Here is a 15011-nt window from a genome sequence, read left to right on the forward strand (position 1 = left end):
AACAGAAAACAGGCTGTTCTCCATAAAATGTGCAGCACACAGATAAATGTTAGGGTTACAATGTTCAGGAACAGTGTTAAAAAAAAAAAAAAGCACTCTAAGTTTGTCCGCCTTAAGAAGGAGGGTGGGAGCGTCTCTTCGACATAGCAGCAACACTCTTCATCTTCTCTAGTGCAACTCAACCAGGCCTCGTCCCCTTTTTTGTGTATCCCATGGGCACAGATTATTTAAATGAGTAATATTGTGACTTCATAAGGTTCTGAAAAAAGTTGTTCGTTGTAGTTCTTGAACAATGGATTCTGTTAAATAAAAGATCTCCCTTTGGAGTGGACTTTGAGCTTTGTAACCTTGCAGATCTTTTTATGCACTAACAGCAACATTACACAATAGCTTAAAGGTGCTCTAAGCAATGTCACGCATTTTTTAGGCCAAAACATTTTTTGTCACATCCAGCAAACATCTCCTCACTATCCGCTAGCTGCCTGTCCCTGAACACACTGTAAAAAAACGCGGTCTCTGTAGACAGCCCAGGCTTCACAAACGGCAACAAAAACAAACTGGCCCAGCCTGGATCACAAAACATAACAAACAGTGTTCCCGCCAATAACCGACAAGAATGATTTGTGGGTGGGGGGGTTAGTGCGCGTGCACATGAAGGGGGGTGTGGGGAGTGGAGGAGAAAGAAGAATGAAGAGGGAAGTTAGCTAGAGGAGAGATGTCCTAGACAACAACTAACATTAAAATGTTATATTCTTGAGAATTTTGATATGGCCGACACACGACCAAAGAGACGACGTTCCGATGAACAAATAACAAAAAATAGGGAAAAGGAGAAGGTACGCGAAGTCCCGAATTTACATCGGAAAAGCGTTCAAAAGGTGGCGAGGGACAGGTGGGTAACAGGAAGCATGGAAGGGAGTGAGAGGGGATGGGATGGGATGAGGAGATGATGATTTGCAAACTTCAATTGACTGTTCACCAAAAAAAAAATATGTCCATTTTGTTAAAATTGTCCAAAACAACATTGGATCCCAATAACTTCATTGAGTGGTCAAAAAGAAGAAAGAAAAAACAAAAAAAAACAATGATGAGGCATGCATATCATCCTCTCTGTTCCACAGAAGAAAAAAGTCTTACAGGTTTGGGATGAGGCTGTGTAAATGAAGACAGAATTTTCCATTTTAGTTGAACTATCCCTTTAAATATACTGTATGCTTTAATATGTATGCTTGCTTTCTCTTTTTTTACAAAAAAAGGTTTTTAGGTTTTTTTTCACGCAACTGAGCTTCACAATGAACATGATATCTTGTGATCAGCATTCAGAAGGCACGTCGTCTCCTGATGGCTGATATCTCAGGGCACATCAAATCTGGGCCAGTCAAGGAATCGCTGACAGACAGCAGATGTTGTGCTTGGAGGCCAGCTTTGCTAGTAATGGACTCATATTGTGAAGACAATGAGGGGTTTCAATGGATTCTTGTTGCAACAGACAACACCTGGCAGTTATGAAGTAATCAAGTGCCAGGAAAGATAACAGGTATCATATAAACATGCAAACCCAAGTTTACTATATTGGATATGTGATATGAAGAAGGCTACTGTCAAAACTGAATGTCAATTCACCACAGTGAAAACTTGATGTGAAGAAAATGTGTGTGGCACTTGCCACAAACTAGAGTGTCAAATGATTTTCTGGTTTCTGGATGGCTTGGGTTTCTCCTTAAATATATAATGCCCACAGCATAAATGTTGCAGGATGAGTCATGCGTATAGTAATAGTGATGCTTGTTTCAGTAAACACTACTGTACAATCATCATCAACATTAGCCAGCCAAGAAGCTCTTTATTCAACCCTGAGACGTTTGCCTTTTTCCTGCTGTCATTCTATGATGTGTCAGATATTTCTGTGTAACGTTTCCTCGTTCAAGACCGTTTCAAGCTCTAGTCCTAACTGTATAAGGCCAGCTTTCCTCAGGTCTAAAACATCACATTTATTCCCCACATTGCACACACTTCCAAATTTTCCTCTTCAAATTGCAACATCACAATACATTTCAGCAAGGCATGCACCACATTGCTTAAGCTTATCTGGACATTTGGAGATCTGCAGCGATTTCAATCAAATCGCAGAATAAAATGAAAAGCATGGCTGATTATATTTCTGTGAGCTGGCAGTACAGATTTCTAGAAACTGAGAATTGATTAGCATGGCAGGAGACTAGGACATCTAGCCAAACCACAGAGAGTCTCAGGCTTTATTTCCCTCCAAGCATCTCATTCCGTTATTATTATCATAATTATCACTCCATATTATCACAGTAAGTCATCTCATTAGCACATCAGCTCAGTTCTTATAATTCCACAGGCTTATAAATTCATTTAAAAAGTGCGTCGCTCGCTTGTATATTTCCTCTCAGAAATCCCTGAATGAACTTGTACTCCAACAACCTGTTTGCACTGAGCGCAGGATTGTCTCCTGCTATAGACAGGATTTATCATCTTCGTGTTGTTTCTGCAGGTTGTGACGGTGCTTGCCTTTGCACCATTCATCTCGAGAAACCTCAATCTCCCTGGTAACACCTGAAGCCTATAGTCATTATCATGCATTCCATATCTTATAAATTGTAATCCCTTACATGTTTTTTTTAATAAATAATTGTAACTTCACTTAGCCTATAACACTTAACCCATTCAGGGTTAAGAATATAATAGCCTAATTACGAATAGCCAAAATATTAAGATATAACTGTGTGTGAGTATTTACAAGAACAACATTATAATGCATTAACAATGCATTAAAAATATTATTTAAAAAAAAAAGCATTATAGTAGCCAAAAGGTTTATTTAAAATACATTTGATAACCTATCAAAACTTTAAACCTGGGAAAGGATGATGTTGATGAAACACCCTATCAGTCTTAGGCTATACCGTGATATGCTGCTGTGTTTACATTTTTTTTATATTTATTTCCAAATATTGGAAGGTTGTCTTGGTTAGTTAAGTCGTGTGTCATATTCTCCACTATCTTGCATTGAGCAAATGCAGGTCTAGTGTACTTACACGAAAACTCCGAACAGCAGGAGTCTGATGGCGATCTCCAGCGCCAGATCACGCGCGTATTTCCTCCTGTCCGGGGGAGACATCTTCATATTCTTCACACAATCGATTTATGACTGAAAGAAACCAAAGGCAGAAGCAGAGAAGTCGCAGTAGTCCTCAATGTCCTAAACACGCGACACACTTTGGCGTCCGGCTCCTGCTGGCTGCCGTTTATTGTTCATGTGGAAAATACCCGCTGCTGCTGAAATACCTCTTGTTGCTCTTCAGTTGCAGCGTGTGTGTGTGTGTGTGTGTGTGTGTACAGTACACTATCGAGTTCAGTTTCTTGTGAAGCTGCTGTAGTCTTGAATCCTGTAGTGCGCTGAGTGAAGGAGGACCGAAGAAGACAAGCATCCGAGCCAGGTGATGATGAGGAGGAGGATCAAAGTCTCTCTCTCTCTCTCTCTCTCTCTCTCTCTCTCTCACACACACACACACACACACACACACTCTCTCTCTCTCTCTCTCTCTCTCTCACACACACACACACACACACACACACACACACATTACCTTTGCTGTACGGCCAGGTAATGAGTTTTTGGAATGCTGATAATAAAGTTCGCCATTTCACTGCTTTGTATCTTTAAATCTATTTGTGTTTGAGTCTCAGACTGTTAGTGTACCACAGTACTGTGGCAATACTGTATAATGACGGTTCCAGATGGTGATAGCTTGCTAGAATTATAATCTTCATGATTAGACATGTTCTGAAATAATTTTTCAATGCTCCCTATTTTGCCTTTCATACTACTAACGCATTGCTCAGTATAGGGCTAATGTATATTGCATCAAGCCTATGCACTGAAATATGCTTGCATACTCACACACAAATAAAGAGCACAACTCTTACTGTTACTCTTACTCAAGCCATTCAATTGTTCACTATATAGGCTATACGGCACATGTTCATAAGTACAAATAAACATATTTACCATATTATCATGTTATTTAAGCTACCAAGCTAAAAAAAAAAAAAAAACTTTAGGTAACACTTTATTTTACAGTGTTGTTACATGTAGTAATAACAATACATCATATATAATTAGGTTACACTTTATTTTAAGGTGTCTGTGTTACAGTGTAATTCTGTAAGTACTGAGTAATAATAATGAACTACTATGGAGTTAGGGTTAGGATTGAGGTGTGGTTAAGGTTAGTTGCATGCACAATTTATAGTAATTACTAGAGTAACTACATGTAACATTCATCCAAAAATGGTAATGTGGTAGTACTTGTTTTTTGTTTGTGTTTTCACCTTTCCTTAGTTCATTTGTTGTCATGGCTGTTCATTTGATTTTGTCATTGTGTTCATTAAGTTAGCTTTCTTTGTCTTTCATTGTCGGGTCTCGTCAATGTTTGCATTGTGTTGAACTGCTACCTCTGTTGGAATTTACCGTGTGGATTGTTATTCTTCATCTTCTTTGTCGTGGGTTTGTTATTACCACACATCCAGTGTGATGTAACAGATGGAAACCAAATGGAAAGGAGTCATGCATTATAGCATTTACAGGGTTCTGCAAGGTAATTCAGAATATACTTTGTGATTTACCACCATGTGCACCATTTTAGTGCTGTGAAAATAAATACTGCAAAAATTCAATGCAATTACAATGTTTAAATTACATAACTACAGTGTAGTAACAACATGTACTAGGAATTATTTGGGATAGCACTTATAATTGCACTGTGACGGCTGGCGGGTGTAGAGAGAGAAGTTGAGGTGTGGATGTATATTTCATGACTTTATTTAATGTAACCAAAAACTCTGGCGTAATTAGAGATCACTAGAAGATGAAATCCACACAAATTCAAATGCAATACGTGACGGTAACACAACATAAAGACAAGAACCAACAATTAAAGACTTGAAACAAATGGCTATACATTACTAGCGATTACAAAAACTCAACAGGAAACCATGCAAATCAATGGAAAGAGGAAATTAACACAGGAAATTAAACAATATATATATTTATACAGTTTTGAATTATTGTTGCTTGCTCATGGCCACTGTAACAGATGCAGGAGGCTGTGCATCCCTCTCCATTTCTTCTTGTTGTCTATTAGCGAGAGAAGAAAGTACAGGAACTACTGCGTGGAGACAATGATCTAAAAGCCCATCAGATCTGAGATTTAAACCTGCAGGCAACAGCACAGCGTTGTTCCCACTTCACACAACCTCATGAATATTTTAGGCAAGACTGCCTGTCTCCTTCCTGTTTCGCCACAAAATACAACCAACTTCTCAGGGACGCTTTATAGCAAAGATTCCATCAAACGATTTTCAGTGCTACATGTTAAAATGCGATCAGCTTCATGCATAATTTTATGTCCTCCTCATTTTTTAATTGGTGATGGTTAATGTCACTTCAGCTGCTTTTACTTCCTCGTCCTCAGATTCTCACATTTTACTCTGTCTCCTTTCAGATTAATGTGCAATCTCTCGTTATCTGCCTGTTTTTAAGAGCCTTGCTAATAAGGAATGGGTCAACACTCTGTACATGAAAGTACAAGAAAAAAATACCTCAAAGAACGGCAAAAATTTTGTTGTAAGAAGAAACAGACATACTAAAACAATATTTTCTATTTCAAGAAAGAATGTTGCCATTTGGAAACACTTCTATTCACAGCTAATAGAACAGGTTTGTGTGGCCAATAACAATATGATTTCTGGTTTACACTGTTTTGGGGACTTTCTACCAGATTTTTTTGTGTTTAGGAGCACAGATCTTAAATGAGTAGGTTAACCAGAGAACCCTTCTTTAATATCTTGCAATGTCCATCACGTTATTTCTTTCTTGGCTTTGGTTTAGGTTAGTGATATACAAAGTAAAAAAAAAAATAGATATGTTGTGTGGGACAGCTAGTTATTCATCGTAAGGGACGAAGCATACCCTACATTCAAGTATGTGAGCAAAAATACAAAAGATTTTGTGATCGTTGTGTTCCGAAAATCACAATTTGTGACTAGAAATGCAACGCATTAGATTTCTTTTAAAGAAAGTACATTTTGCATGTTTACAATTGCAACAAGAGGTGCTAAAGCAGATATCCACTGAAAAATATTTTATATGGAATTTTTTTTATCTTCCGGTCAACATAGTCGTGCAAGAGAAAATTAGGTACTCTTTTGATAATTTGATAGCTAGCTTCCTTTATTAAGTCAGAATATTAACACATTCAGTTTAATAGTACAAACATATTAAGGTTCTTAAGAGCACAGAAACATAAGAAAGCACATTCAACACCACAATTACGATGTGTTGGCCAAGCATTTGAGTTTGTATAGTGTTTTTATGTGGCTTATGTATGTTTTTATTTGAAAATTATTTGCTTTCATCAACATTTAAATCCTTTTAGATGACCAAAAAAGGTAGCTAAATCAACCTATTTTATGACCTGTAATGAATGGATGTGCCTTTGGTTTGGAAAGGCTAAACCTTGTTTACACTTCTAAATGTTGATTGTAGCAGCCGTAATATCAGTTATATCATTCATGAATTTTATATATAGATCATGCACGTATGTGCTGCCCTGATGGCACATTCTGATATTCCCATCTGAAAAGCAATGAATGTGAAATGTGAGAGATTCACACAAGCGTTAGTTCCTGAACATCCTTCTTCCGACTCCGACACCTACTCACCTCAGATTAGCTCGCTCTTACCCACACTGTATCCACAGATGGATTCATTCACTGTTTTTAGACTGCTAGAAATAGCCTCTGATTTGAAGCCATCCACAAAGGATGTCCAATGTACTGTACTAGGAGACACTTAAAATAGACATTTCCTCTACAGTGAGGATTAAAATCGACCTGTAGTCAATACTTGTATCCCTTAAAACTCATTTTTGATCACCAAAATGACATATTTAAAAACAAAAATCTTGAAAAAAATGTCTTCATGCCTTAAAATAGCTTGAATGTAACTTTACACCCTTGCCTCATTTAGTATACGCAGTTCTATGAATATGCAAATGAGCCCCGCCTCCACTCACTCACTCACTCACTCAGCTCAGAGATCCACTGGTTGACGATCACAGGTTGACCTGATTGGTTACAAGGTAGTTTGTGACGTCAGAAACACCAGCGATTTCAAAGCGTGTTTTTGAGGTTCACTGCAGTTTTAAGGAGAAAATACTCAGCAATGGTGTCGACTTATGAATTTACACATGCTTTGTCTTAAAGCATATTAAAAACACCACATAGACACATAAACAACATTAAAAGCTGGATTTACGTAACTGTATAAGGCCCTGTTTACACCTGGTATTAAGATGCGTTTTGGTCAACTGGATCAAAAGACTTTCTTTTGTCCACTTTCAACCACTTCTGTCCTGATTTCTTCAAGAGGAGGACTTGCGTAATTTCATATGAACGCGCACAGAGACTACAGAAAAACATGGAGAGCATCAGCTTTAGTTTCTGCTCTGACAGCCGAAGACCAGCCGAACGCTGTGAGTGTGTGCTAGAAATCAGGAATGCTGAGAGAACATTGTGCTTGGTACATTTTTCATCTTCAAACCAAACTTGGGTCTTCAGCCGACAAAGTTTAAATCCCGTCTGGCCGCTTCCCATAATGTACACGCATTAGTTCAGTAGGCGGAGAGTAGACGGTCTTTTGCAGCTGTTAAAACACATTCAACCACATGAGCGTTTACACTACGAAAGCAATCCGGTCTGTCGAATGTGTTTTTGACTACCTCTGGAAATGGTGGAAAGTGGACAAGCTCAAAGCGTTTTAGACCCCGCTTACACCTTTATTTATTAGCCTTGTCCACTTGTGATCGAATAGACCAAAATGCATGTCAATACCAGCTGTAAACAGGGCCTTAAAGTTAAAACCAAAGTCCCGAAAGACCGGAGTCATGTGATAGCTATAGCTTTGAGACACATGAGTTGCATGGGGTTTGGTGATAGTGGCACATTTTTTAACTGAACACGAGTGTGAATGACATTTGAGATCTACCACTTTCCTTGTACAGAAAGTCCAAAGCACAGACATCCTGACATCTCATTTTCATATCGCGAAATACTGTAAATAATACAGGGATAAAATGACATGAGGGATTGAGTGCATGATGAACTTTTTTGGGCTGAATTCCTTCAAATCAAGTAGATATTATGTATGACTCAGGGAAGCTTGAATGTGGACAGTGTAAATGTTAATGCTTCAGTGAAATTCAAAGATGTATTGGCTCATGGGATGTTGTTTCATACAAGCCTGTGTTGGGAATAGGATATGCAGAGGATATGAAAAGAATATCTTGCTCTGAGAAGGAGAGAAACAGAATTATAAATGTTTTACCCCTGAGTAATGATTAGTGAATAATACAGAAAGCATTTGTTATAATATTAAAGTAATTTCCCTCATGTTCCCAAATTGATTTATTATAAGCTCATTTGTAAAGCACACCACAGTTGTAATTAACAGGTAGCTGATGTATTATCAGTGCAGAATAGGCTAGACAACTGCTCTGCCATTAGGGTCAGCTTGACAGTGCTGCACTTTCATTGGCTAAAATTCTCTCTTCATTCTTACATGTAAACAGCAAAATCTAACTACTTAATATGTCCCTATTATGCTATTTTGAAGGTTCCTAATTTTATTGCTAATTTTCCTACAATTTCCTACAATTTTTTCATCATATATACAGTACATTACAGCATCAGCTCTTTTCTCTCAGTGTCTGAAACGGTTCGTTCTCTAAACTCCTCCTTTCCGAGAGCCGACTCTGCTCTGATTGGTCAGAAGGCCCAGTCTGTTTTGATTGGTCGACCGCTTACAGCATGTCAGAAACCAAACATCCATTACCATAATTGAAACTTCAGCAACTTTTCTCAGCACTGGATACATATGGATGGTGTCGGATTTACCATATCAATCTCATCCTTTGAAAGTGCATCAAGGTGGATTTGATTAAAGACCATAGACTGGCATTATGCAAATGTGTTACATTGTTACACAGGTATGAAACAGGAAGTGAGACTTACACCATGTCCTAACTACACGCGGTGCGCGATAAACGGTATATTTTCCATATTAACCAGAGTGTTTGTCCTAACCAGCCGCGACGGCGACGATTCTATAGTGTGGCAATGATAATCAGGTACTGTTTATGTGCTTTATTTAATGATAAAAGCATGTAATGCGACTTTGAATATCATTTAGTGCTCCAGCTTTGTAGCTGTAAAAGCAACAATGGATAATTCACCTCAGATCTTGAAATTAAACAAATGGAAACAAGAACTTTCAAACTGTGAACAAACAAGTGTATTATTTGACAAAGATTGCTTTAGTAACTCAGTAGCCTATGTATTTTTAATAATGTTTAAATGGTGTAATATTTGTGAATTTGATTATGTACACTGTTAGACTTTTCAAGGGTTTTTTACAGTAACTTACTGGCAACACTGTTGCCAGTAAGTTACTGTAATTAAGAGTTACAGTACCAAACCATATTTCAGTTTTGTGTAATACAGTGCATTACTGTAAAAACGAAGCTAATCAGTACACTACTGTAATTATTTTTATTTGTACTAAATATAAATTAGATTTGATAATTTTGATATATGATTAATTTTATTTTTATCCTACATAAGTACTACTTTCATACAAACCAATTAGACAAAGTTATCACAAAATACCATTTTTTTATTTAAAACATTTCATATATATCACAAAATAAACATGCCAATGCTGGAAATGATGTGTGAAATTTTTACACATTAATGGGTGAGTTTAGGGATAATGTTTTTTGTGTTAATTTTAACTCATTCATTGTGTTAATGATTTTAACAAAGTAAATATGTCAGAGAGGTTAACACAAAGATGTGTAAACGTGTTAAATTAACACATTATGTGCTGTCCTTCACTGCAAACATTTTTGAAAACATACATAAAACCATAAACAAAACATTAGCATTTGACTAAATCAGGGTTCACCAATCTCGGTCCTGGAGGGCCGCTGTCCTGCAGAGTTTAGCTCCAACCAGCTCCAACACACCTGTTTGAAAGTTTCTAGTATGCCTAATGAGACCTTGATTAGCTGGTTCAGGTGTGTTTAATTGGAGTTGGAGCTAAACTCTGCAGGACAGCGGCCCTCCAGGACCGAGATTGGTGAACCCTGGACTAAATGAATGTAGTCATTGGTTGTTTAGCTTATACAAGTATTATAATGAAATATCAACCATTACATTCATAAAACTGCAGAATATAAATACATTTTTAAGCATTCAAAAAGGAAATGTCCAACACAGGACAAAACACAGTTCTTTTCACAATACATGACACATAACCCCACCTTCAAAATAATTTCACTTATTTCCAAAAATTTGTTGGATTCATGTACACTGGAGGCCAAAATAAGTATTTAAGTGTCTTAATGTTTTTGAAAGAAGTCTCTTTGATGCTCAAGAAACATTTCTTATTATTATCAATGTCTGACTGTCTACTCCATCTTTTCTACAGCATAGGAGTAAAAGTCATCATCAAAATAATCTTTAAAAAGCCAACACAATGTTTTTGTCCACCTTTGTGAATAAATGAACTTCTCCAAAGATTGGTTCCTGTTCAGAATTTGATTGACAACATCAGAGTGTTCCCTGGTCTGCATGCGTGCCCACAAACACAAATGTACTCAGTCCTTCAGAGGAGATCCCGGTTCCAACACTATATGAGAGAGAGAGAGAGAAAGAGAGAGAGAGTATTAGTGTCACATTATTTTTAACCTCCTTTTTTTGTTAATTTTTATTATTATTTTCACAAAAACTTAAGAATATATATTTGTAAACAGCTTTTGTCAATAAATAGCATACAAAAGAACTAAATAAAATTATACCAGATTAAATTTTAATACTTACAAATCCTAAATTCTGTCCAAAAATGCTGAGATCCATAGAAAGAACGACTGAAATCGATGATTTTAGCCCATTTCAGCTTGTCTGCAGTGAAGGAGTTCCTGTTTGAGACAAATACACAGTAAGATACATGCAAGAAATCACTGTGTGATGATCGTTCTCCTTCCTACAGTAGTTAACCCACCTGTGCGCTGATATTAGGACCTTCCTAGTCAGGTGGGACTGCAATGGTAGAGTCTTCCGGCTAATAAAATATCAAAATAATGCAAAAATATAAACTTAAGTTGTTTAGAATGCTAGATTTTGTATGAATGAATTAGTGAGAGTTTTACTGCAGTGCTTACCTGGATACATTTAATCTGGTGAGACTGAACAAAGACAATGGTCCATCTTCTGATTGGTTCATTTGCTGTCTAATAAAGTTAGACATAAGGCAAAGGTCACTTATTTGATATAAAGTTAGCCAATTTTATAGAGATTTTATAAGATATTGTAAGATATTGTAAGCTACTTAGTCTGCACCAGTGGCTCAAAAGCAATTTTCACATAGCGTATTGCTAATCATTTCAGCAAATTTATCTCAAAATATATCACAAATGGGCTGGCCTACCTCTGGAATCTTGCTGGAAGTCACTGGCGCGAATTGGCGCTTTGTTGCAGTTGCCTTTAAACACAAAAATGGAAGTAAATATTAAATTCCATTAAAAAAAAAAGTATAATATGGTATAGTTTGCAAACTAATGCTAAAACTATAAAGGTTCTCATCAGTAGGCCAACATTAGGCTATAAACAGAATTTCACATTAGTTTATTCACATTTATTGTTAATGTAAACGCGTTGCTCGTTGGCATATTTTAACTCGACAATTCAATAATCTAACAAAGTGTGTAAAATGAAACGTTAGCTCAGTTTACCATGGTAAAGTTCGTTACCGCCATGCTGACGACGAGTAACGTTAGGCTAACGTTAACGTTATAACATACGTTAAACTGGGCACAATCCTGACAACACACACAGAATGTTTTGTTTTTTTACCTTGCTTGCTGATCTCTCTCTCTCGGTGAAGTGAATTCCGTCTCTTCCCCGGGCCAGACACGAACGTCGCGATCCAACAAAAGACAGACCCCATTACCTACACTGGATGCTCTGACGCGACACGACAAATCCCAGACAGTCAGTGTAGTGCATAGACTGTAAAAAATAGGTGTAGTGATGCGCCGCGGCCGTTATATTTCTGACGTAGTCCGATACGAGTCCAAGCGCTCGCGCTATTTCTGACAAGGGATAAACAGGTATGCATTTAAAGGTCCGGTCGCTTCAATGTGTCCAATATAGACAGCCTCTGGCTATTATAGCGTTGTAGACACGCGGTGTAAGGCAAAAATTAGGAAATAAAAAGCACGATGGAATGGTGCCAGCCAGAGAGGCAGTTACGTCAAATACAGTAGTATACAGCAAATTTAAAAAATACAGTAAGTCTCTGTATGTGGTGTTAGACGTCACAGAAAATTCCCATGATGCAATGGGAATCACAGTTATTTACTGTAAAGAGAAATAGCAGTATAATACTGGGGGATTTAAAGTAAATAACTGTAGAAATTACAGAAAAGTCTAACAGTGTAGCTACCAGCCGCGGCGCTACCATTGGGCCCGGGTGGGCCTGGGCCCACCCATTTTAGGTCTGGGCCCACCCATTTTCTACTATGGTTTTGTACGTTTCTTCGTTCGGATCTATTTGCGATCCATTCCATTCTAAACAAACAACGCAGTTTACATGCTTCGTCCTTGTTTCATTATTCATTAAGATAATAATTAATAAATGCACGCATAATTATCAGTGAACTTGATAAATGTTGCAGATATGTTTTGCTATGCACAAACAAATATGACTTTCAACTTATGTGTGCAAAATTCAGAATAAAATGAATGCAGCAATTTGTACAAATAGAGAGTCTGTAGGTCTACTACGTGTTGTAGCCATTAAATAAGCTCATTTAGTTTCATATTTGTTAAAATATTATAATGTTATTTTTTCATCTATGTTGATTATGAAAAGTGAACCGCACGAGTAAGATAGGATGCGCAATATATCGAGAGACATGGCGTGGGTCAGACATGATTTTGACCACTTAATTAAGTTTTGATTTGTAGAAAGACTTTTTTTAAGTGAATTTCGTTTTGTATAAATTGTATCTTAATTTTAATTAAAAAAATTATCAACCAATTTCCTGGAACCAAGAAGCAAATATAGTAGACGATATAGGCCTAATCATGGAGGCGTCCGCTTGTGAACTGGAGCGCATCTCATTCTCATCCTAACTTAACGAAACTCAGCGTAGGCCTCACAGACATGAAATATATCTTAAGAAAGCTTGAAATGTCTTTTTAACAATTTAAAACGAAAAGAAATGCTACATAATCAGAGATGTAATCCATGATGTGCATTTCTCTCTATAGGCGCGTTCACTACGGAGATATGGCGATCGTCAACTTCATCTTTACAGCTGTTGTTGCTGTTAATAAACTAAAAATAATAGGCCTATAATTTTACTAAACAATGAATTAAATGAAATTGTAATTGTATTAAAAAAGCAACAAAAAATTCCTGTTTAAGTTTTCTTTTCTTTTTTTTACCTATGATAATTACGCATTAAATTCAGGTAACTGTTAGGCTACTGAGTCACTGTCCTCAGTGCCCAGAAAAGCGCTGAAACGGAGATGAAGGGTAACCCGTTTTTTTTTTGTTTTTTTTTGGCCTTATTTTAACTGGCCCATCCAGTTTTCTGGAGGCCCACCTACAATCAAAATCCTGGCGCCGCTAGTGGTAGCTACTTATCCATTTTCTTGCGAGTGCCGTCAAGATTACTCTGTGGTGCTGTGCACTCGCCGCGAGACTCCGCCCACACGCTGCTCTGATTGGCTGTGGGCTTTGATTGATTCTGACGCATCTCGCAGTCGCGTCGCGTCTAGTGTGGACAGACATGAAAAAGCATAATTGGGGGACTTTAAGAAAGTCTGACAAAAAGCGACGTGAAATGATTCCTTTTAATAGAAAATAATTTGTGTCATATCATTAACCTACTTCAGAGAATTCCACAATGAGAAATATTGCTTATAGAATTCATTCACTACTGAAAATTATCGATAACAATTGCTCAGTCTAATTCAAAATGAACCTGTTTTTATTTTTTATTGTACTTATTTTTTTGTTTATAATATCACGTTAGTTAGCTTAGTAATATACTAACAACAAATGCTATTATCTTGTGTGATAGAGTTCCAAATCAGTCTCTTATTCCATTCCTTAGTTTTGAAACAGAGCCAGTGTGTGTCATTTCTCGTGGTAAATGTCTTGTCATGCCATCACAATATAATTACTGTATCAAGATTTTATAGCATAACAGTATTTCCACAAGGCAAACACTGTTAACTCTTAAATGACTGCATACATTAGTGTTAGAGGGTACGTTTACTTTTCATTTCCCAATTTTCCCAGTATTGATCTTTCCTGCCATCTTCTGGCTGTACAACATCATTGCCGCAGTCCACCAGTCTTCACTGTTGCATCTTGTCTCGTGTACTCTGAGCTACAGATTCTCCTATAACATAATTTTGCTCTTTTCATGGTAATTCTATCTGGTGTGCTTGGGGGAAATCAGCACAAGATCTAATATTTGATTAATTACATGCATTCGATTAGCAGAGACTTTTATTTAAAGTGTCTCACGGTCACGGAGGATGAAAAAGATAAGTTAATTTCATGCTTTCAAAAATAAATTAAATACTGGTAAAACATCTGTGTTATACAGTACAATGTGCTTGCAAAATATTTTATTAAGTCAGAATATATGTTCACTTCTGAATGGCCTTCAATGGAGAGCAATGCCTTTCGCCAGCAGAATGCATAGGCCTTTCTTATGAATGGTTTCATTTGATTTATTTTGTATCTCTTTATATTTCAAGTGCAAAAGAGGTGCAGTTTTATTGTAATTCATCATGGTGGAGACATCAATTTAATTAACACGCTTCAGTCAATAGTTCATTTG

At 37.0% G+C, this 15011-nt stretch overlaps 2 protein-coding genes across 2 annotated transcripts in view; both read right to left on the reverse strand.

Annotated features, from left to right (window-relative positions):
• Positions 1-3411, reverse strand: part of plpp4 (phospholipid phosphatase 4) — a 130159-nt gene extending 126748 nt beyond the window's left edge. Inside the window, exon 1 of the mRNA XM_082154654.1 lies at positions 3063-3411. Within this exon, the coding sequence (XP_082010780.1) occupies positions 3063-3151 (89 nt within the window). The 5' untranslated portion in view covers positions 3152-3411. The remainder of the gene's footprint in view (positions 1-3062) is intronic.
• The window catches only part of LOC309487074 (exportin-5-like), a 449972-nt gene that overhangs the window by 379061 nt on the left and 55900 nt on the right, over positions 1-15011 (reverse strand). The window lies entirely within an intron of this gene.

Source organism: Leuciscus leuciscus (assembly GCF_965113295.1).
Source record: "Leuciscus leuciscus genome assembly, chromosome: 22".
In the NCBI taxonomy this organism is placed as follows: Eukaryota; Metazoa; Chordata; class Actinopteri; order Cypriniformes; family Leuciscidae; genus Leuciscus; species Leuciscus leuciscus.